The sequence below is a fragment of the Lagopus leucura genome, unplaced genomic scaffold (assembly GCF_019238085.1).
Source record: "Lagopus leucura isolate 7727_CA_CO unplaced genomic scaffold, USGS_WTPT01 Super-Scaffold_73, whole genome shotgun sequence".
Taxonomy (NCBI): Eukaryota; Metazoa; Chordata; class Aves; order Galliformes; family Phasianidae; genus Lagopus; species Lagopus leucura.
In genome coordinates this window covers 83,801,345-83,822,635 of record NW_024962252.1, presented here as the reverse complement: position 1 = coordinate 83,822,635, position 21,291 = coordinate 83,801,345, and the positions used below count along the sequence as shown (strand labels likewise).

The window sequence follows — 21,291 nt, the reverse complement described above, 5'->3', positions numbered from 1 at the left end:
TAGCCTTGATATCCATCATTATCAGCTGGAGCTAGCTCAAGAGTCGGACAAGAAGGTCTGAAGAAGGATGAGTTGTTTGCGCTGAAGCGTCCAGTAGGTCCCATCTGGCTGAGAGTAAATGGGATTTTTTTGCCTGTTCACTGGACCAGAGCTGTCCATCATTTCGGGCAGATATCTGATCACTTCATGCTGTGGGACAATATGGCTTTGTGCTGTTTGGCACAGCAATGGCAATTAAAATAACTAAACTTTTCATTTACTTCAAGCTTCTGTTTTACCTTAGCCAAAGGTGATCCTAAGAAGGAACTTCTACATTAATGGAGCTTTTCATTTCTTTGAGACAGGAAATCAACTTAGACAGATCAGTGGCAAGTTACTGAACACATTAAGGTGGTAATGGAAAAAGATTCTGAAATGCAAGGAGTTCTTGTGTTTTCCCTGTAGCGTGCTTTAAATTACCTGAAAGTATCTAAACACAACAGAAATTGGCAAAAATTTGAAGACATAACTGCTGCTGTAGAAATAGTAGAGTTGCTAGCCCCCAGCAAGTTTCTTGTAATTACTATTAATCCTGATTGCCTTAATGCATCTTAACTCAATGCTTTTTTCTGCTAAATGCAACTCTTCTGGGTTAACAGTGCATGCATAACTTTCAAGTGTATCAATCAGGCAAGCATGAAAGATTGTTCAAATAATTGCTGTACACCAGAAATAAAAATTTGAAAAGTGAATACTATTTAGTTTAACATGGCAGCTTATCTAATGTTCATTTGATCTTTAGACTTTTCAATAAGATCATAGGATTAATCAACATAACATGTTAATCAGTGAATCCCAGATTGATTTCCCCCTCCTTCCCCCTTAGGTGTACCAGTTCTTCAACAGAAAACAATTGAGCTTATTGAATATTAATTTATGAAGTCAATGTAATTGCTCTCTTTTAAATTTGTTTTGTTCTTGTGTTTTAAAAAACCTAGTGGCATGAAAGAAGAATCCTGTCAGATGTCATCATTTTAAAGTGAAGGTGATTTTATTAGAGGCTAGAATTTTATAGTATCTGGATTGCAGGCGGCTTAACAGCAGTTTCTTCTGTAAAGCTGTCTTGTTTTACATTCATGGTAGGTTCTTACATGGCTTAATCCCAGCTTTAGAAGATTCAAAGTTGTGAATTGATGCATTACAGATATGCAGAGTCAGGTGTTCTTTTAATTTTTAGAGTATTAAATGCAATGGGAGAATAATATTCTGGTTTGTATGTTCTTTTGTTTGTATTTCAAAAGTGTTACATCATATACGTGCCTTAGCTGTCTGACAATAGTTGTTGAACAAACATTTTATTGTGTATGACGATTAAAAGAAGTCTTCTGAGATTTCAGTCCTTCCATATCAGCAGTTTCGGTAGCTAGTGTCCAGGCAAACTGGCATACAATCACTTTTTTTTTTTTTTCCTTATTTTATGATAAATCTTTGAGCCTAGAGGCTTCAGACACATATGATTTCTCTGCATTTTAGAGTCTTGATGGAATAACAACTTCCAAATTTCAAGTACTGGCACATTGTATTCCATCTCAATGGGCTTATCTCAAAACAGCAGTAGCCACATGAAAATATATGTCAAGAACTCTGTTTTCTCATATTGGAATTTAGGCAATTTGTTTTCAGTCAGAGAGCTGTTTCTAACCTATTTTTGGAGCCCCTTTGTGGCCTGACCATACGTTCTAACATAATTTATGGTGGCACAGTAACATATGGACTTTTTATCATTGTCCAGCTGAAATCCTCTGTTGGACGTAGATGCTACCCATATACACAAGGTCCCAAAGCAGGTATTTTAGAGTACAATTTAGCTTTGTGTAATCTGAATTCATTGCTGTGTTTAGTGTAGAGCTGGGGTTGTTACGTTTGTTTGTTTGTTTTTTTTTTAGCAGTAATAAGATATTTTTTGTGCATTCTACATGCAAATTAAACTTGATATTTTTAAAGAACTATGCTAAATAAATACCAGTTCATCGTGAAACCACCTAACAAGCCGCAAAGCTCCAAATTCTTGTTAGAGTGAGCAATACAAAAGTAGAAGGGCTTTTTTTTTTTTTCTTCCTGCAACAACAAATGTGAAAAATGATATGTGAGTGATATTAAGTACTTTGTAGCAGTAACTGGAAGCTGAAGTCATGAGTATATGACAGTAGACAGCATTAATTACCAGTATCTTTTAAAGCAAAATGGTTATAAAAATCTTTCACCATATACCTTCTCAAAATCTATGTCCAACTGAACTGATGCACATTATTTGTTATTGAAGAAAGACGATTCTCTTCGTTCCTGGATTTATATATTTTTCTCTTTGATGTCTTCATTTTCTATACCAGCTAGATGTTATTTATATATAGAAGATAAAGAAATTTTAATGGCAATTTTTCCAGAAGATGGCTGTATTTTTTTCTGTTGACTAATACATTACTCATTTAATACTAAAAGGATAAGCAAGTCTTAAAAGATATAAGCAACTACAGACTACACTTCAATAAGTATCTTGTTGACTTCTGATTCTCATGGTTAATTTGGAATCTGTAATCTAAACTGTAGGATGTATTGTTTATTGGATCAAAGGATCACTGAATGCACGTGGTTTGTGATACAGTTATCTCAGGAATGTGGTGGGATTGCCAGTGGTGTATTCTCACAGTCAGATCACAGTCTCTCAATCAGCTGTTACACCAGGGTGTTTGTCACCTATTGCACAGTAATATTTTTCTCTTCTACAACATTGTACCTCTCTAATTTGTTTAGTTGCTTTTACACAACAGCTCTTTTAGTATATAAACAATTAGCATACAAATGTATGTAAATTCACAATTCTATTTGAACAAACATGTTGTTTAACAAAAATTATGGTGTATACGGTTTTTGACAGGAGTCTTTTTAGTCTTTTCTAAGTAGTACAAGATATGTTGTAATTCAGTACAGCCAGTACAATTCTGAACAATCTCTAACTTCAACATGAAATAACCATGTCCATTTTTTATAACTCTTTTCTACTTGATATTTATATTGTAAAAAAAAAAAAAAAAAAAAAAGCAGCTCACAGTTTCAAAATGTGAAACCAATGCAAGAACATTTTTATCCTTTTTTTTTTTGTTTTGTTTTGCTCAGTAGTGCTTATATTTAGAAACAATTATAAGAAATGGTTATTGTTATGATGCCTCATTAGACCCTTTTTGTACTTACGTATTGTATTTCAACTTATTTTTTCTTTAATATGGTAAGCTTACATACCTTTATAATATGAGCATCTGTATATCAGGAAGTACCTGGAAAATGAAGATTATTTTTTCACAAAAAAGTTTGGAATCTTTAAACAAGGTATATATTGTTACTGATATTTTCAATTATTTGGCTACTCTACTGTCTGTGCTGTTTACTTTTGAAAGCAATTGTATTGCAGAGAAAAAACATTCCATTGTTTAAACATGCTGTATGATCTAGTTATTTGGATATAGTCTCAAGATAAGTTGTGAAAGACTGTGGAATCTCTTAAAATAGTCTTCTGTTATGTCAAGGTAAATTTTTGGAAATTGTACATGATAGTTGTGTAATTGCACATTCAAATTATTATATTTCTTACTTAGCAAGTTATATGTATTCGTACTAATTATACTACCAAAATGTTTAATTACTAAATTAGTTGCATATTGGAGGGGGGGCGTTAATGTGACAGCTGAAAGCAAGTTTGTAGCTAGCATTCTGTAATCAGTTTTGTTTAAAGTAAATATTTAGTATTAAAATAATGTAGTATCATCTTGGTCCCTGTTTGAACAGAAACTCTGTTCTGAGCAAACAGCTGGGAAATATTCGTGATGGTGTTGCTGAAAACAGGATAGGAATATACTAGAAGATGAAGTAGTAGAAAAAAAAATTTAATATGCTACAGAATATTGCTTTTAATTATTATTGCAAAGCACAAATAAGACCATTTTTTTGTAACAGCAAATTGATCGTAACTAATTTTCATCCCCACCTCACCCAGTCCTTTCTTTCTAAATTGTTTTATTTGACTGTCTTATTAAGAAACAGCCTTTCTTTTATGGTCTTTCCACACGGTTTCAATCTTCTGCTCAGGCTCCCATCTCTCTGTATTTTCAGTTACAGTTTCTTGTTTAATCTTGGCAAAATCATTTTGCCTGTTCATATCCTTTTGGAACGTGGTTAAAAAGATTGCTCAATATCTTTAGCATATGATCCTTCCACTGCCTTCCCTTCCCTCCTTCTCCCCCACTTTTTTTTTTTTTTTTAAACCACATTTTTCCTTCTGTTATGATTCTTCTAAATTTGTTTTTGTAGCCAAAAATCAAGTGCAGCCACTTACCTGGGTTAAAACTGCAGTTTAAGATTTACATTTCTGGAGAGTCTTGTGTGGGTTATTGTTCTCAATCATGTAGCACAATATGTGAGGTACATGGATTGTGGTTTGATATTGCTGTCTGTTATTTGTTCAAGTAGCTCTAAAAGCAGTTCTTTGAATGTGGTGATGTGGTGTTCAGTCTTTATTACTTACTTCTTTTCGTCACCCACCTTCCAATTTAAAAATGCTACATTTGTCTGTCTTCAATTTTCTATAAAGCTGGAAAAATCTGTCTTTGGTGCCTCCTTATGCATTTCAATCCAGAAGTCCATGGTCTTTACCAGTAAGATAGAGTTGTTTGGTGTTTTTAACCAATTTAATCAAAGCTACTTTTTTTTTTTTTTTTTGGCAATCATAAGCTTTTAACTCCAGTAATCAGAGATGGCAACGCATGTACTTTCCTCTGATAGTAACTTCATGTGTTTGAAACCTTGTATGCCAAGCTTTCTCTCTTCATACAAAGCAAACACTATACTGTATTAGTGAGTTAAGATGTGAGAAACTAGTGGCCCATCCCCACTACTAGTGTGTTCCTAGAATGTGTTTTGCTCATGAGAGTATGAGCTGTTTTGTATCGTACATCTTTGATGTTTGCCTGTTTGTTTTTACAAGAAACAAGAGCAAAAGACTGGATCTCACTCTATGCCCTTGACCAGTATTTTAGAAAACTAGTATCTTATGAGAAGGGCCGGTGAGAGTTTTAATCCATAATCATCAAAACACATCAGTCTTTTTCTACTCAAGTGTCAAAGCTGTTTTGATGACAAAATGATGACAAAACTGATATGTGCATACTTGCCCCAGTATCAACTGTTACATTGCACAGTATGTGCTGTGACTTCTTTCCCAGTTTTGCACTTTCTCATTTTTGCTATCCTTATCAAACTCCTATGGAATGCTATAAGGAAGGTCTATTGAAATAAGATTTTCCCCATATGCAATTATTTCTGAAGATGCTCAGCCGTGATTTTATTGCATTCTATGTACACTAGCTGGTGTATTGATTTTTGATTAATGATAACTTTTAATGGGTCTGTCATGCAGTGTTAACTCATTCTTAGGAGAATTCTTAGGGCTCACTTGCACTTCATCACCCTTACATGATGCACCATGTGCATTCATCTTAAAACAGTAATGTTATTTTGGCTGACGAGACTTCACACATTTTGCCAGGTATGCCAAGTGGATCACACTCAAGTATTCTGTTTATTATGAAAGAGGTAGTGTCCTGCACCAAAACTAAGTGGTATGCATTACTTACTTTTTGCAAACACTCATCTGTGATGCTGTGTTTACCTAGCTTGTATAATTAACACACAGAGTGCACTAGGAGTGAGATAAAGAACAGTTTTACCAAAGACAAGTTTGTATATTTCATGAAAATAGGAGACTTTTGAGTAAGAAAATTTATGTAAGTAATCAATTTTTGTCTCTCAACTTCACTAAATAGATGCTGGCTAAGTGATATGCCCTGGTGACAGGATCTTGGTTTGCAATTTCTATGGATGTACTCCTGGTCCTTCCTTTGCAGTTGCTAACAGTTGCTTAGGTTTAGTTTTCCTAGGAAAGTGTTCTTTTTGCTAAATTATATATATATGTTTCTAAATTATAGCCTTTATTCTCTCCTGCGTAATTGAGTGTTTGTGGAAGGTGTTCTCTCTGATACCAATTCTTAAATATCTCGTTTCCTGTGTGATTATTGGAAGATATTTTTAGAGGTTTATAGACCAATTCGTTAGTTATCAAATGATAGGCAAGATAACTGTGAAATCAAGGGTTTATTTTAAAAAAGTATTTTCCAACTTTTGTTTTCTTTATCTTAAAATTATCTTTCCTCATGTGATTCTGGATGTTCTGTGTACTTCTAGGATTGTACCTTCCAGTTTTCAGTTGAAGTACCTTTTACCTAACAGTCAGCTTTGCATTCGTAGGAGATGTGGTGTTCTGTATTTCTAAATACATGCTTTCAGTAAAAGGAATCTTCCTATTTTAGAAAGGCTATGAGATAAACACACACACTGTTTTAAACATTTGCTTTCTTTAAAATTTGCTGAACTAACATACTAGCGTGTGAACTAATAAAATTCTCAGTATGTGAGATCCTTTTTAAATTTAGAAGTTTTTATCAAGATTATATTTTTGAGGGTACAAATCATAAGTTGAATATTATAAAAAAACATCGAGACTCTTCAGAAACATCACACTTTAATTTATAATGTATAATCTATACATACTGTATAAACTATATAAGCAATCAAGCAATCATGTCTTTCAGTGTTATCTATTGCCATCATTCCCCATGCATTGAGGCTCTCACTACAGCTACTACTATAAAACGTTCCCTAAGTACATAAAGGCTCTAATCGTTAAGATTTTTATTACCAGCCACACATACAGAGCTGCAAATTGCCTTGTTTCAGATTTATTATGTATTACTCCAGAAATTCTATAAAGATCAAAAGAACTGATTACAATGTTGACCTTTGCATTAACTCATCTGAATTTAAATTCAAGTGTTTGATTTGGGAAAATAAGTCCATTTATCATAGGTCTGCTACTGAGGGGATTGTGCAGCCCTGATTGGGAGTGCTGAGACCAAATTTATTTATTGAGCGTGGGCTTGAAAATTGTTTGTAGGACAAGAGGAACAAAAGTTTGACCTGCCATTGTGTTGCACCCAGGGAACAATGTGGCAGCTGCCCTTTTCAAAAAGCTAGCAGTCTGTTCTTGCTGAAGAGCTGAAGGATATTTATAGTTTAAATATATAGAACTATTTTGAAAATGCAAACCAGTGAGCTTTTTTACACTGTGGGATAATTAGCTTCTAAATATAAATATTACAGTATAGCATTATGGAAGATGATGTGATACTCTGGATCTTAACATTTGCTCTTTCAAACCTATTTGAAGTTTATTGTCCGAGAACCATATTTGAGTGTACATTTTGGAACTGGCTTCCCAGCTAATACAGAGATTATAGTTTTATCAATTAAATGTAGCTCATCTAATGTGCGTATTTATACTAACTGAAAGCCTACTTCCTTTAAAAAATAAAGGGTAAGAAAAATCAGAATTTAGAGAGCTGAAAGTAACATGCAGACCAGTATCTCTGTACTACTGTTCCTTTTCTTGTGCAATGCTGGAAGGGAGAGTTTTGTCAAGTGCAACTTATTTGCACTATTGAAAAGAGCCTGTAATATTTGATATTGCATATTCAAAATATAGTTCATTTTATTCTTGAATTAATCCATAGCACCAAATGTTGTTTGCTTATGGTGCCTTCAACTAGAAATGCACTTGCATGTGATAAACTAATATCTTACCTAAAGATGAATTGAGTCAATTCAAAGAATTCAGGTGGCGTGGAAGAGTCCCACGATAGGAACGAGGAATCTTTCATCAGGATTCGAGGATGTTGTAACAGTGTCTCATAGAACATTGTAAAAAGAAACTTCAGGAACTTTAAGCTGAGGTACATTGTTGTCCTTCATAGCAATGAAATCTGGCTGTAAGTAGTTTCACGTGGGATTTTTTGTAGCTAGTACACTTTCACCTTGGATGAGAGCTAACTCTTTCACCCCTACGGTTCTTTCCTCCTCTAAAGCTAGTTTAGTCAGAGATCGGAATAAGCTAGGGGAATCTAGTAGGGCAGGTGGGTCTGCATCACTTAGTTCATTCAGAGTTGAAGACTTTTGTAAAGATTAGGACTCAAATCATGCCTATTGGAGCTATCTTGATTGGTGCAATTAGTACTTTTTTATGATTGGACAGATGACCTCTGGTTTAATAGTAAGCTGAATCATTCTTTTTGAATATGAAATGTTGTGCCAGCTTCCCGGAATTATATGCAGGTTTTCTTTTCAATTGATTACCTTCCTTAAGATACTTAGATGCAGGAAGAACTTAAAAATGTTCCCAAATGTTTGATGGCGCTTATGTCACCTTTTTATTGAACATTTAATTCTTGCCAGCAGCATCTCTTCTAATAAATCTCGCTACATAGTTAGAATTTTAAAAATACAAAAATAAGTTCAAAATGTATTTTGTTTTGAGTTGGTTAAATACCTTGGGTTGCCACTAGATGTTACTGATGTGTACAAGTTATTTCCTGGAGAAAAGTTTCAAAACTGGTTGCCAGGCTGGGATATTTTATTATTTGATTTTAAGAATGTATTTAAAAAAAAAAAAAAGATAATAAAATCCAAAGTTCAGTAATTTGACTTAATTAAAATCACAGACTATTTAAAAAAAAAAAAAAAAACCCTAAATCAATGCAAGTGTTGCCAATACTTTATTTTAAAAAAATGAGTCTCCTGTTTGTTTTGACTGTCTTTAGTCCTAATTTCTGAATAGTTTTACACTGTTCTTTCTACGTATATATTCAGTACCCCCTTTGTCATCTCTGCAGTTTTATCCACTGTGCTTATTAATACACATAATACACTCATATCCTTGCTTTGTTTGTATATAACATAGGTCCATGTCAGTATAGTGTCTTAAATTCTTTTTTGTAACATCTTTTTAAACCTGTTTCTAATATCTGACACCTATAGAATTTAAACTTGTCAGGAGGTATATGTACAGCAGTGCTACTGCTGAAACTTTAGTAAGCAAATACCACAGATGGGAATTGGCAGCAACTGAAATGCAAATTTAATAACTCACTTGGTAAGCTGTGCCTGGAATCATACCATAACCAAATTGAAGGACAAGCACTGTATTGAGCAAGTTGTGTTATTTACACAACCACTAGGATGTCTTTGAGCATCAAACAAAGCAGAGAATATAAAAAATCCATTGTTCTGACAAAACACCTTGGAACTACAAAGCAGATACATGTTGTGTGCCATGAAAACCATGAGATATTCATTTTAATAATCAGAAATCGCCGAACAAAACAGCAGTGATATGTCATCTTGCTAGATTAATGGGTAGCAGGCACAAGCAACATTCTATTTCTAGAAGACAGGTTTTGCCATTTTTATGAATTAGCTTTTTTGTATTACAAGTTTAAATTAATATCTCAGAATCACAGAATTGTAAGGGTTGGAAGGGAGCTCTAGAGATTGAGTCCAACCCCCCTAAGATAAAGGTATTCTATTAGATCTTATAAGAGTCTACTCTAGTTTTCCATTATGTAGGGTTTAATGTCATACAAAGAGAACCTTGAAAGATTCATACTGATAAAGAGAGATTTGACAGTAAGATAAGTACAGTTTATTCTTTAAATCTAAGTGGTTGATGACTTAGCACAATACATTCATGAGCTTTTGGTACGATACATCTTTGGAACCTGCATTGTGTTCAAAATGTTGAAGTGCAACACTACTTTTTCTTAGTGTTGATATCCTGATATGGGACCACTATTAAATCTAACATGCTTGACCGTCTCTTTTAAAATGTATGAGTAGAATTCCCACTTCTGATTTCTCACACACCCCTATTAGAACCTACTTGTTTCCATTTCTTCTATAATGGAACTCATGAATTATTTACATTTGATATTTGAAGACAAGAAGATGGAAAAGCAATGAGAGTATCTTACTAAGAAAATGTATGTTTATTGTGATATACTTTAAATTCATTTTATTTCTACATCGTTTTGCTTAGGGGGAAATAGAGAAAACATATTTTAAGCCTGGATTTAGCTTGACCTTAAAGGTGCCCAATGAAATGTTGATTTCTGAGCTTCCCACTTGCTTCTCCTGTTATCTGGCATTAACTATTGGAGACAACAGTTACAGTTATATGTTACAAGTTCAGACGGCAGAAAAAGTGGCTAATACAGAGAAATTTGTAAAACTGGCCAATCATACATGCTTGCAGGCTAGAACAGTTAGATACAGACAGGCAAGCTCAAAAAAGCCCTGTCATCCATGTACAGAAGTCAACCATGAAACTAGCCAAGTTTGTGTCTGAGGCTCTTCTTAAACCTTTTCTCCACAATTTTATTATTTGTGGGAGCAACCTTCACTTAAAATAGGAATTTGTTTGTGGGCGCTCGTTCTTCCATTGCTACGTAATCTAAAAGGTGAATGTTCAAATGTGTAAATTTCGTAACTGTTGTGGTTTATCGATCTGTATACATTTTGAATGTTACTTTATTCCAGTCTTATCAAAATATCATAATTTTCCGATACCTGGATTTTTATCTTCATGTATGCAACTCTTAAGTATGCTGCAGTCAACATTCTTTACTACCCAATTTTCCTGTTAGCTTGTTGTCCTGAAAACTGATCAGTTTTTTTGGCTTTTGTAATCTGAAATACAACTCATTGAACACCACATTAAAAAATAATAATAATAATTGTGCAAATGAAGCTTGACTGGATCAAAGACTGTGTAGGACTGAGGTACTAAAATAGGAAACCCTTCTGCAGCAGAAAGATGAAGGTGAGTTATCCCTGCAGTTCAGTTTGATCTACATCTGTGACTGCTAGTCTTAATGACTTTCTCAGCTATCGGAAGTACAGTGATGTAGAAACTATACAAAAGGAAGAAAGAGACTGAATTATTTTACTCTAAGATGACACTGTGGGCTATGGGCAGTGGTGCTTTCTGTTCAGTTCCAGTGGTAGGCCATTTGTTTTTCATTTAGTTGTAATAAATTTCACTAAAATCTGTTTCTCTTCTGAAACAGAGATGATGTTACTTGCAGTTTGTACACTAGTCAGAATGTTTTAATCTACTTTTTGATAATATCTGAAATCTTACATTAGCGTGTCTAAATATATTCATTGCTGTGTAGGTTAATGGAACTGATGACAGAATTGAGTTTTAATGAACAAGTAAACTGAAAAGACCTTAAAACAAATTATTTAGCTAGAAGTTCCATTTGTATGGTTTGTGTTTCAGGCTAATCATTAGGGCTTACTGTAGGTCAGCATGTCATATCCCAGTGGTGTCTGGTGAGATGGAGGTTTATCTCATATGTCAGCCAGATATCCCTGTGAACCATTTTGAGCAGTCAAGATAATAGGACTGAATTCTGAAATGAGGTAGAATTCTGAAATGGGGTACAATTCGGAACGAGAGCTGGAAATATACAATGCCGCATGTGAGCAGTGCTGTTGCTTATAAAGGCAGTCACCTTTTGGCATGAATGGTGACTTATGTTTGACAATAGTCCCTCAAGGCTGGGTGCAGTGAAAATGGGGAAAGATGGCAAATCAAGTACATATTCCTGCACAGAAGAAAGGTGAAGAAAGAAACTGACTTCTTTATCAAGGTGCTATTTTTTTTGTGTGTGTATTTTAAATCAAATTACGTACTAGTTTTTCCTTGGAATACTGATATTGAATGATAGCCTAGTGAATGTTTTTTACCATTGTTTTTGACTGCCTTTACTCTTTCCTGTTGTGTTGGCCACAGTTGTTATTTTGTTTCTGGTCAAAACAGCAACCAGAAAAAATTCAGTATTTCTTTTTCTTAATGATAGTAAAATTTTTACGTTGCTGATGAAGTTTTGTGACTGTGCTGTGTGAGAATAGATGCACTTTCATACTTCTAGGGTTGTTGGGGTGTTGTTTCTTTGTTTTTTATGTTACATTTTAAGTTTATAAATAAGGAAAAGGCCAGATCTATTGCATATTTCTGAAAGGAGGCGTTTTGTAGTCCCTGCTTTCCTATCACCTCAGGTGGTATAACCTGATTTCTAATTGCACACCTAAATCAAATTAGTGATATCATAATTGGAGTAGTTAATCATCTTTTATATAAGGAAAATAAATTATAAATGACTTCATTTTTGTGTTTATTTTCAACTTTATAGCAGACAGTATATTCTGCTGAATTCCATTATCAGTGTTGGGAAAACAAACTTTTGCATGCCTGTATTTACAGTACTTAATTTGAAAAATCGTAAGAGCACCAAGACTGAATGTATTTTTTTTCCTGCTGCCTATCTATGCATGACTTGCCTTTTATTTTTAGTCGTTTAGGTGAATGTAAGTCAGTTATCTGGCACTGATGAGCAAATTCTGCTCGCATTTCTTCACGCACTTGATACCATGGCTGTAACTGATAGCAAAAGCTTAGTGACTTATGTAGTTTTGGTCAGCCAGTAGAGGCCACTCATAGCTTGCTCCTGAAGCTGGACGGTGATTTGAAAATAGGGTGTTGTTGTGTGCTTGAGTTTTCTAATTTGTTCCGAGTAAGCTTACACTGCCATGAGATGTCGTGACACGACTTGTACCTGAAAAGGGTTCTGCTTATGAGGAGTTCTGCTTGTGTGTGTTTAATATTGACTTTTTTGTTTCCTCTAATAAGTCTTAGCATATTAAGAATAAAAATCACCTTCAGTAGTGTACTTGAAGCAGTCTTAAAGCAAATGCATTTTTTAATAGCTTTTGTTGGTACAATTTTTACTGTCACTGTATTACATTACTCTCATGAAGTAAGGAGAAACTACCACAATATAGATTTCTGGGGGGGAGGAAGGTCTTGTTTGTATGTTTTTGTTGTTTCTTCCGAATGAGGAACTGAGCTGAAGTAAAAACTAACCAAAGGTCAAAACAGCAAGTGTGTAGCAGATGGAGGAATAGAATCCAATCTCACAGGCTGAGGCAACTGTCCTAATTGCTGTGCTCTGCTCTTTTCTTCTGTCTGTATCACCATACAGGTAACTTCACTTACTGATAATAGTTTTACATAAAACGCGTTTCAGCATTTTAGCACATTCGTAACTAATAAGGATCAAGTCCTTGCACTACTGAAGTCAAAATCCTGCTGGCTTAGTGAAGCTGACTTCACCCTAGAATAAGTTTTATCTACAGATAGCTAAAATGTAATAAAGATTTTTTCATACACAGTATGAACCTCATTTTACTGGTAGCTTTTTCTATTAAGGGAAGTTTGTTTTAATTTAAATATAATTAGTTGAATTCTAAATGTTTTTCCAAAAAATTTTGGCAATGTTTTGTTGTCATACTTAATACTTTCCAAGTTGCTATCCTGAAAATTTTTCTTTTCCCACTGTATAAAATTGACATTGTGATACTATATGGTGTTTATACAATCTTGAAGCTTATATGTGTCTCATACCACGAGCTGGTTTAAATTAAAGAAAAAAGTGTATTTTATGTTTTCTTCTGAAGTCTATTCTTAATCCTTGATAGTGTCAGCCTCCTTTTTGCTGTGCTCCGAGCTGCTGTTGGGGCAAAGATATCATAGTACTATTTTATATTACATATCAGACATCTTGAAAGATGATCTCATACTGACTCATTTTTAAACTCTTTCCAAAAGTCACTTGTTTTAATTTTTATAATCAGTTAATTTCAAATGCAAGGGTCTTTTGTTGTTGTTGTTGTTGTTGTTGTTTTTGGTTTTTGGTTGTTTTTTTTTTTAAGATAAAAAACAGCTGAGAAATTCTGTGTAAAAGAATAGGTTTACAATGAAGTGCACTTTATGGCTTTTTAGGTGATTTAAATATCCTTTCTTTGAATAAATAATGTTGAATATTGGACTTGTTTTTTAAATCTCTGCTTTCTTTTTGTTTTTCCATTAATCATTCAATTGAAAACCAAGTGTGAAGAGGGAGATGTATTTTATTAGTTGTGTAAAAAAGAAATGTAGAGTGTGAAACTCACTCAAGAGATAGGTGAACTTGCACATTTTCTTTGACTCATAGAAACATTCTGATTCTCATTTTATCTAGGATGCATGGAGGCTTATTTGTTTGTTTTATGAAGAGAAAATGGTAAGACATGTACAGGGAGAAAAGTGTTAGCTCTAGTGTTAAACTCCAAGTCTTCTGACCTATTTTTCTTGAGATTTTTCTTTCCGATCATTTGCTTATGTTTCGCAAGCATAATGGCAATGATCCATTGAGTTTTGCAATGCTTTGTTAGTAAGAGTTTGATTTTAAATAATTATAGAGTAGCAAGAAACTGGCACAGATGTAGGTATTCTGCTAATGGACTGTGTCTTCATGAAGGCTTAATAGAACCACTAAGTCAGCCCTACTTTCCCTTTACACGTCATATTTTGCTGCTTTCTGCATCTGAGCTACAATGCAGATTGCAACACAATTGAGCTGTGTGAAGACCCGTGATGTTTCTTCTGTATTTTTGAAAATCAGTTTTGTTCTTCATTCTTTAAGACATTATTCCTAGTCATTTGTCTTTTACATCTTTTTTAAAAGCTGCTATTCTTATTTGGGGGGGAATAGTTAGAAATAGTTCTACTTTTTGTATTAGTTATAGCTACCTAATTTCCTTTGAGTGTGCTCAGTTACAATAGGGCTTGGAGAAATGCAGGCCATTAAATACACTGGTTAAAAGCTTGAGAGAGGTTATTGTGCATCAGCTCTGCGATACTCTATACTTACTGTTAATTTAACATATGAGTGTTTAAAAGCTAAAAGTCTTGTGCATGGAATGAAGACCTTTAATATTGTATAAGAGTTGACCAGAAGCATGCTGTTAGTGAATGAACTTCATTTTAAGTTTAAATGACACTCTGGTCAATCTACTTACTCCCATCACAGTAATTATGATTCCTTGATATGTGTGTGTACATTCAGGCCCTACCCCCTTGAATGTACTCCATAGAAAAAAATGAAGTTGTAGAATCATAGAATGGTTTGGGTTGGAAGGGACCTTAAAATCCATCCTGTTCCAACCCCCTGCTGTGGGCAGGGTTGCCATCCACCAGATCAGGCTGTCCAGGCAATTTTGTGAGCAGGGAAAAAAAATAAGAAATCTTTTGCCTTCAGTTCTGTTTATTTTTCGTTTACTAGTGGAACCCTGGTACTTAATTCAGCTCCTTTTTGTGCACTAAGACTTCTAAACCAACTCTAGAAAACCATGCAATTTTTCTAGATGAACAGTAATCTAGAATGTGAATGTAATCATAAAGAATGTGAACAGTTGAGTGGCTGTTTGTTTCCCTGCGCGTAAATATTGCAATTGATTTTGCTAATAGTGATTTAGCAGATTAAGATGAGCCACAGCTCTTTTTTTTTGCCCTAGATGGCAGTTTTGCAAAGATAAATTTCTTTGCATTACCCATTATGAATATTATGGTCATCACCATTCAGTTTTATATAAAGATCTCTAATTATGCATTGTGATTTTAATTTTATGAATGTTGTGTGTCCGCTCAGTGAAATTGAAGGTTTCTAGGTTATGTAAGAAAAACTTGAGTGGTGTACTCTGGTTGTATCTGTTCATGTAGTTCATATTCTCATATAAATGAATGGAAAAATGTATTTGTCTTTTATATATTATTTTAGAACTGAAAATCCGTCAAGTGCTTTTTCTTGGATTTTCAATGCTTATTAAATTCCAGATTATGTATTTTGAGTAAGCTGGAAACTTAAACTTGTTTCCATAAGTATGGCTGTGGGTAAACAACCAATTTTAGTCCAGAAAATAGCTTTTGCTTCTGTCAACATGTTGTTTATTTTCTCCCTGAGATAAAAAGTTCAGTTTTCTGATATTTGTACCAAGATAAAGTCTATAAACAAGATTAATATAGTGTGGAAAAGGTTGTCAGCAGCCCTGGCAAAGGAAATAAGTTGCCTGTACACAGAACATACTGTAAACTGAATAAAAGTGTCAGGTCCACCATGAGATAATGTGATCATGAACCTCTAACAAAGCATGACATAGGCACAGTCGGCTTTTCTTATAGCCATAGTGTAGAAAATGGATTACTATATTCCAGGGGTACCCACTGGAATAGCATGAAAACTTCATTTTGAGATTAATGCAGGATGTAACTCTTGAGAGCCGAGCAACATGTTTACCTATTTTGTTAAAGTAACAGCTTAGTTATTAACCTTAACATTTAGAAATTATATATTTAAGTATTTTATCGTACTTTTAGGTCTGCGTTTGTGAACTGGTGTTTCTTGCTCTCAATTAATAGATGAATAACAGTGTAGAAGTTGTCTGAACTTTGGTCACTGGTTTAGTGCTGTCATGTGGTTATAGTAAAACAGTAAACTGCGAAAGCTGATAAAGGACTGGGTGTGCTGTTCTCCATGTGTGTTCTGTGCTGAAGAGAATCCTTGAGATAGTAAAATTATGTAGTCACCCTCATTTTCTCTGAGGATTTTAATGCATGCGAAGATTATTTTTGCGGTACTTTCTTCTCAGCACCAGCAGCCAGAAGACTGACAAATTTCAGGGGTCCCTTTTTTAGGCCCCTTGTTCCTGTTAAGGTCAAAGAAACAGAGTAGTGTCAAGTACTTAAATCTTGGGGCTTTCAAATTACTTCGTAAGTGTTCTTTCAAAGCTTTCTAGATTTTGGAGCTCTAACTGCTGTGGTTTTTCTCTATCATAAGATGAGATGTTTTTCTTTAAAAGTTGAACACATTATTCATTAAATGAATCATAGGCTGTTTTTATTTGTGAACCTTATGCTTATTTTCTTTTGGCAAGTCTTAGCCAGATAAGCATATTATTGGTGAATTTTGTTGCCTCCTTTCAAAACTGACAATGTCTGACTTCTTTCCCATGACTGCAGAGTTAACTCCAATGAACTGACAGTCAGTTCCTGCATTCCCTCCAGCAGGAATTGTTTGCCTTCTGCTTTGTTTTTTCCAAGCATCAGTTTCATTGGGTGGTCCCTAATTCTTCTTTTGCCTGTCTACATGTGCAGACAAATTAGTTCTATTAAGGAGATTATAAAAATAAAGCTGATTGCATATTTGAACAGTACCAGAATATTATCATCTGCACATTACAGGAAAATTCTACATGTGCTGTCATGAATTCTTATGATTACTCTTAATTTAAGTCTGTTAAGTCATTTTTATTTCAGTGAATGTAAAGGGCTAGACAAAAACAATGCAACATAGTATGGTAAAAAAAATAAATCATTTTCTTTGCTTTTTTTCTTGCATCAACTTGAGTTTCAAGATTTGTGTGTCGGGATTTCAAAGGCTGGATAGACTTTTTTTTTTGTCTGTTGAATGTGATTTTCAAACCATCTAACTATCTAACTTTCAGTTTTTCAGAGTAAGCATTTCACGGGCTTTCAAAAAGTAATGTGGGCCCCAGATATCTATAAATGTCTAACATCCAATCAGAATTAGGCCCAAAGGATTTTAGTAAACCCTGTGCAGTACCTTTCTGCACTCAGTTTTTAATTTAAAAATGCAGATATTGCTAATTGCATTTTCAAAATTGAGACAGTACACTAGATACAGCATTCAGTACATGCAATATGCTTCCTTAATAAACAGTCTCTGTGTTCATATTCTGCTCCATAATTCAAATAATGTTTTTTCCCACTTTTCTACCATAGTTAACTCCAGGACCAGGTGGTAGCAGAAAGACAATTCACCTGTCCCAGGATTCTCTTCACCATGAGTGAGTATCAGTACTGGACTTAGGAATATTTTTACTTTTGTGTTACAGTAGTACCTCTTTCTTAAAGCTACATTTTGCAACTGTACAAATGTGATAAGGGAAGCTCAGCTACATAATGTTATTTATTTAATAGTAACATTTATAATCCTTTATAATTTATGTTTCTTAATGAAACATGCAGTTCAATATTTTGTAAATGTAATTTTATTAACCTGCTAAGTATGTGCTCTTGTAAAAAGCAACACTTTTTAGTGTTCTAAAATAGGATAGATATCAAATGGAACAGGATGTTTAAAAAGACGCGCTGTGGGTTTTTTTTTTTTCAAAAGTAAACAATTTCAGATATGCCTCATTTGAATAATTGAAAATAAAGCATCACTTTCTTGAATCTTAAACGTTAGTGTCAGGTGAGGAAAAAAGATTATCATGATATTTATGAAAATACATTAATTGTTTGGACATACACAAATAAGGAATGTCAGTCAGCTTATTAAGCTACTCCAGTGTGCAACCAATGTGAACTGTTGTTCTGTCCAGCTGAAAACATTAGTTGTATTCTTTCTTAATCTCTTTTGAATGATTACAACAATAAGGTAACTTTCCTATAATTTCCAAATCATGCATTTGAAAGTTGAACTGTTCAGTGCAGCTGTTTAACACTTTTCCTGTCCAGTTTATAGTAATGTCTACTAATCTGTATGTCAAAGTATACTTGTAGCTTTCTTTCTGTCATTTCATTTTTTATAAATTTCACACTTATCCTTTAATTATCTGGAAAGTAGAAAAAGAATTTAGCAGTGCATAGGTTTCAGGTACAATTGGTATGGTATGATAATTCCTTATAATATGGGAATGAGAAGATGGACTGATCATCAGCAAAGAGCTTTCAGATTTGGGACTTAATAATTTACATATGTTGCTCTGAAAGTAATACCTCCTATTAATTTCCATAGACATAATAGATTCAGAGAGCGCACTAGCACAGTAATGCTATATGGTAGTACAAATTCATAGCTACAGTACCATGGTGTTCAACGTTTTCACTGCCATTAGCTTTTCATATTTGCCAGTAATAAAACCCAGCATGCTGCACTCATTAATACCTACACCAGTGGAGGTTGACCTACTGTTGCTTTCACCACTGCTGAAACATACCACTCACTGAGCTCACATGCACTGTTTGGTCTCCATCATTGTTCAGCAAGAATTGATGAATGTCAGTGGGTGCCTTTTTTTTCCAGATGGAGGAACTTAGCAATGCACCTTTATTTCATATGCACTTGCATGTCAACTGCCGTTGTATCGGAGTGCCCCCCCTACTGCCATCAGTCACATGGCAATGAAAATATTTGTGGGATGGTTCAACCTCTACTGCAGTACCTCCACCATCTGTATCTCATGTTGTGATACAACATAATAAAATTGGGGGCATTACTTTTGGAGCAGCCTTCATTGCTCAGACTTTGCTTCCTCTCAAAGTATGCTAGTTAAACTTAACATTTTAGCATCATTATGTAGGTGCTCCAGTGTGCTGTGCAGAAAAAGTGGGAATAAACTGTTATATTTAATAACTTCAGAAAAAGTGCAACAGTTATAATTGCAAATAATTGCAATAACTCCTTGCAATAAGGCTGCCAATAGTCAAAATTGTGTAATTGTGTGTAGATGAGTCCACTAATTCTGCTGACTTTGAATTACACTTTATATTCAAACTCAGACCTCAGTTTGTGAGGTAGTACAGTAACAATTACCAAATAGTCCACAGTACTTAAAAATCTTTCCAGCTATAATCATTAAAAAATAATGCTTCAGCATTAAATATCAGATTGCTTTTATTTATAGTACGTGCATTATAGTTTATTAAAATACTATCATTTTTATATTATTTTACCTTCTCTGACAAAATATAATTACCTATAAATCCAGCAGCTACTGAGAAGTGAAATTTGTAGTGTATTCTTTCAGAACTGTAGCAGACCGAAAGTTCTATAAAAATATCCCATTAAAATAAAGCGTAGCCAACGGCTGTATTTTCCTGGCAGATAATAAAATACCCAAAAGCACGCACAGGCTGGTCATATGACAGCATGTGCTTTGTTAGTTATATTGTTAAACCTGTCTTTTCTTCTTCTCCCACAGCCATTGGTTTAGCCCTGGGGCTAGGAAGGAACATAGCCAGGTAAGAACTGTTTTGATCAAAAGCAGTTTACTTGAGATGTGTTAAGGAATTTAACTACCTCTGTGCCAGAGGCAGCAGGCTAATATTTAAAGAAATGATTAACAAAGCACGTATAATTTTGTATTTCCTTGCAAGAAAATTTATGAACAGCAACTCCTTTCAAAAAAAATCCTTCCCTTAATTAAAAATTGTGAGTTAGTCATTTAATTTCAGTTAATTTTCCTTGAGTGTTGGCAGGTTAAAGGAAAAAGTCTCTTGTTGCATTTTTGTTTTAGTGAGGAAAGATTTTGTTAACCGTAAAATCTCTAAATGTTATTTTTCTTAGAATGCAGTAAAACAAAATTTATTTCCTGATTTTTGTGAACGAAGCATAACAGTGACAAGAGTGGGCAGGCTTCTGCAAGATGATTTTCATTCCGATTTTTCTTAATTTCACTTTTTAAAAAGACCACAGCAGTAGCAGAGAGCTGTTAAATTTCCTTTGTATCCAGCCAAGCAAAGAGTGCCACAATACAGATATTGGTTAGAATAAACTGTAAGTGTATGTACTACCGCTATGGTATAGTTCCTAAGGTTCCTTGCTCAAGCCTAGAAATGTGCTCAAGGGAATGTGAAGGCCTGTTTATTTTTGGTTAGAGACATAACACTTACTACTTTAGCTTGTTTTCAGACATGGAGGAATACTTTTCCTTATGGACTGTTATAAGATGCAAAGAGAACATGCTGTCCAAGAACTTTTAACTAGGAAAATATATCTGGTTTTATATACTTAATATGAAATATTAAGTAAAAAGGATAAATCAGTGATGTATCAACGTTTAAGACAACTGTTCCACAGTTCGCTTTCAGTTAGTAAAAATTGTTACAACTCAGTAGATGTGATTAGATCTGTACCAGGTCGCTTGTGTGCTTACAAATTTAACTAAATTTGAGACATTAGAAAGAAATAAGGTGCGTAGAATCTTTTGAAAGGTTCATCATAGGGTGATCCATCATAACCACTTGTAACTCTAGAAAGTCAAAGTTTAAATCAACATGTTCCTTTTCCTGTGCCCCCCACTTCTTTTGAACTCCACAGCAAAACTGAGTCTCTCTATTTTACCTACTTAAAACTGTTGGAGTGGAAAAAAGTACATAGTACAGTTTTAACTATCAATTGAGAACTTCTGACATCTCACACTAAGCTGACTGACTATTGACATCTAAACAGGCAGCTTTATATGATTCGCTTTTAACTCATATCATTTCAAAATGTGTTTCTTAGTAGAAGAATCACAATAGAACAGCATTTTAAAAATGAGCATGATTAGTCTTACAGAATCATAGAAGCGTAAGGTTGGAAACAACCTGCGAGATCATCTGGTCCAACCGTCCTCCCATTACCATTG

General features: G+C 34.2%; 1 protein-coding gene across 2 annotated transcripts in view; it reads left to right on the top strand.

Moving 5' to 3' along the window:
* Positions 1–21,291, top strand: part of GPATCH2 (G-patch domain containing 2) — a 100,435-nt gene that overhangs the window by 44,353 nt on the left and 34,791 nt on the right. For both annotated transcript variants that reach the window (XM_042893343.1, XM_042893350.1), the window contains exons 6-7: positions 17,660–17,724; positions 19,864–19,903. In XM_042893343.1, coding sequence (XP_042749277.1) covers positions 17,660–17,724; positions 19,864–19,903 — 105 coding nt within the window. The remainder of the gene's footprint in view (positions 1–17,659; positions 17,725–19,863; positions 19,904–21,291) is intronic.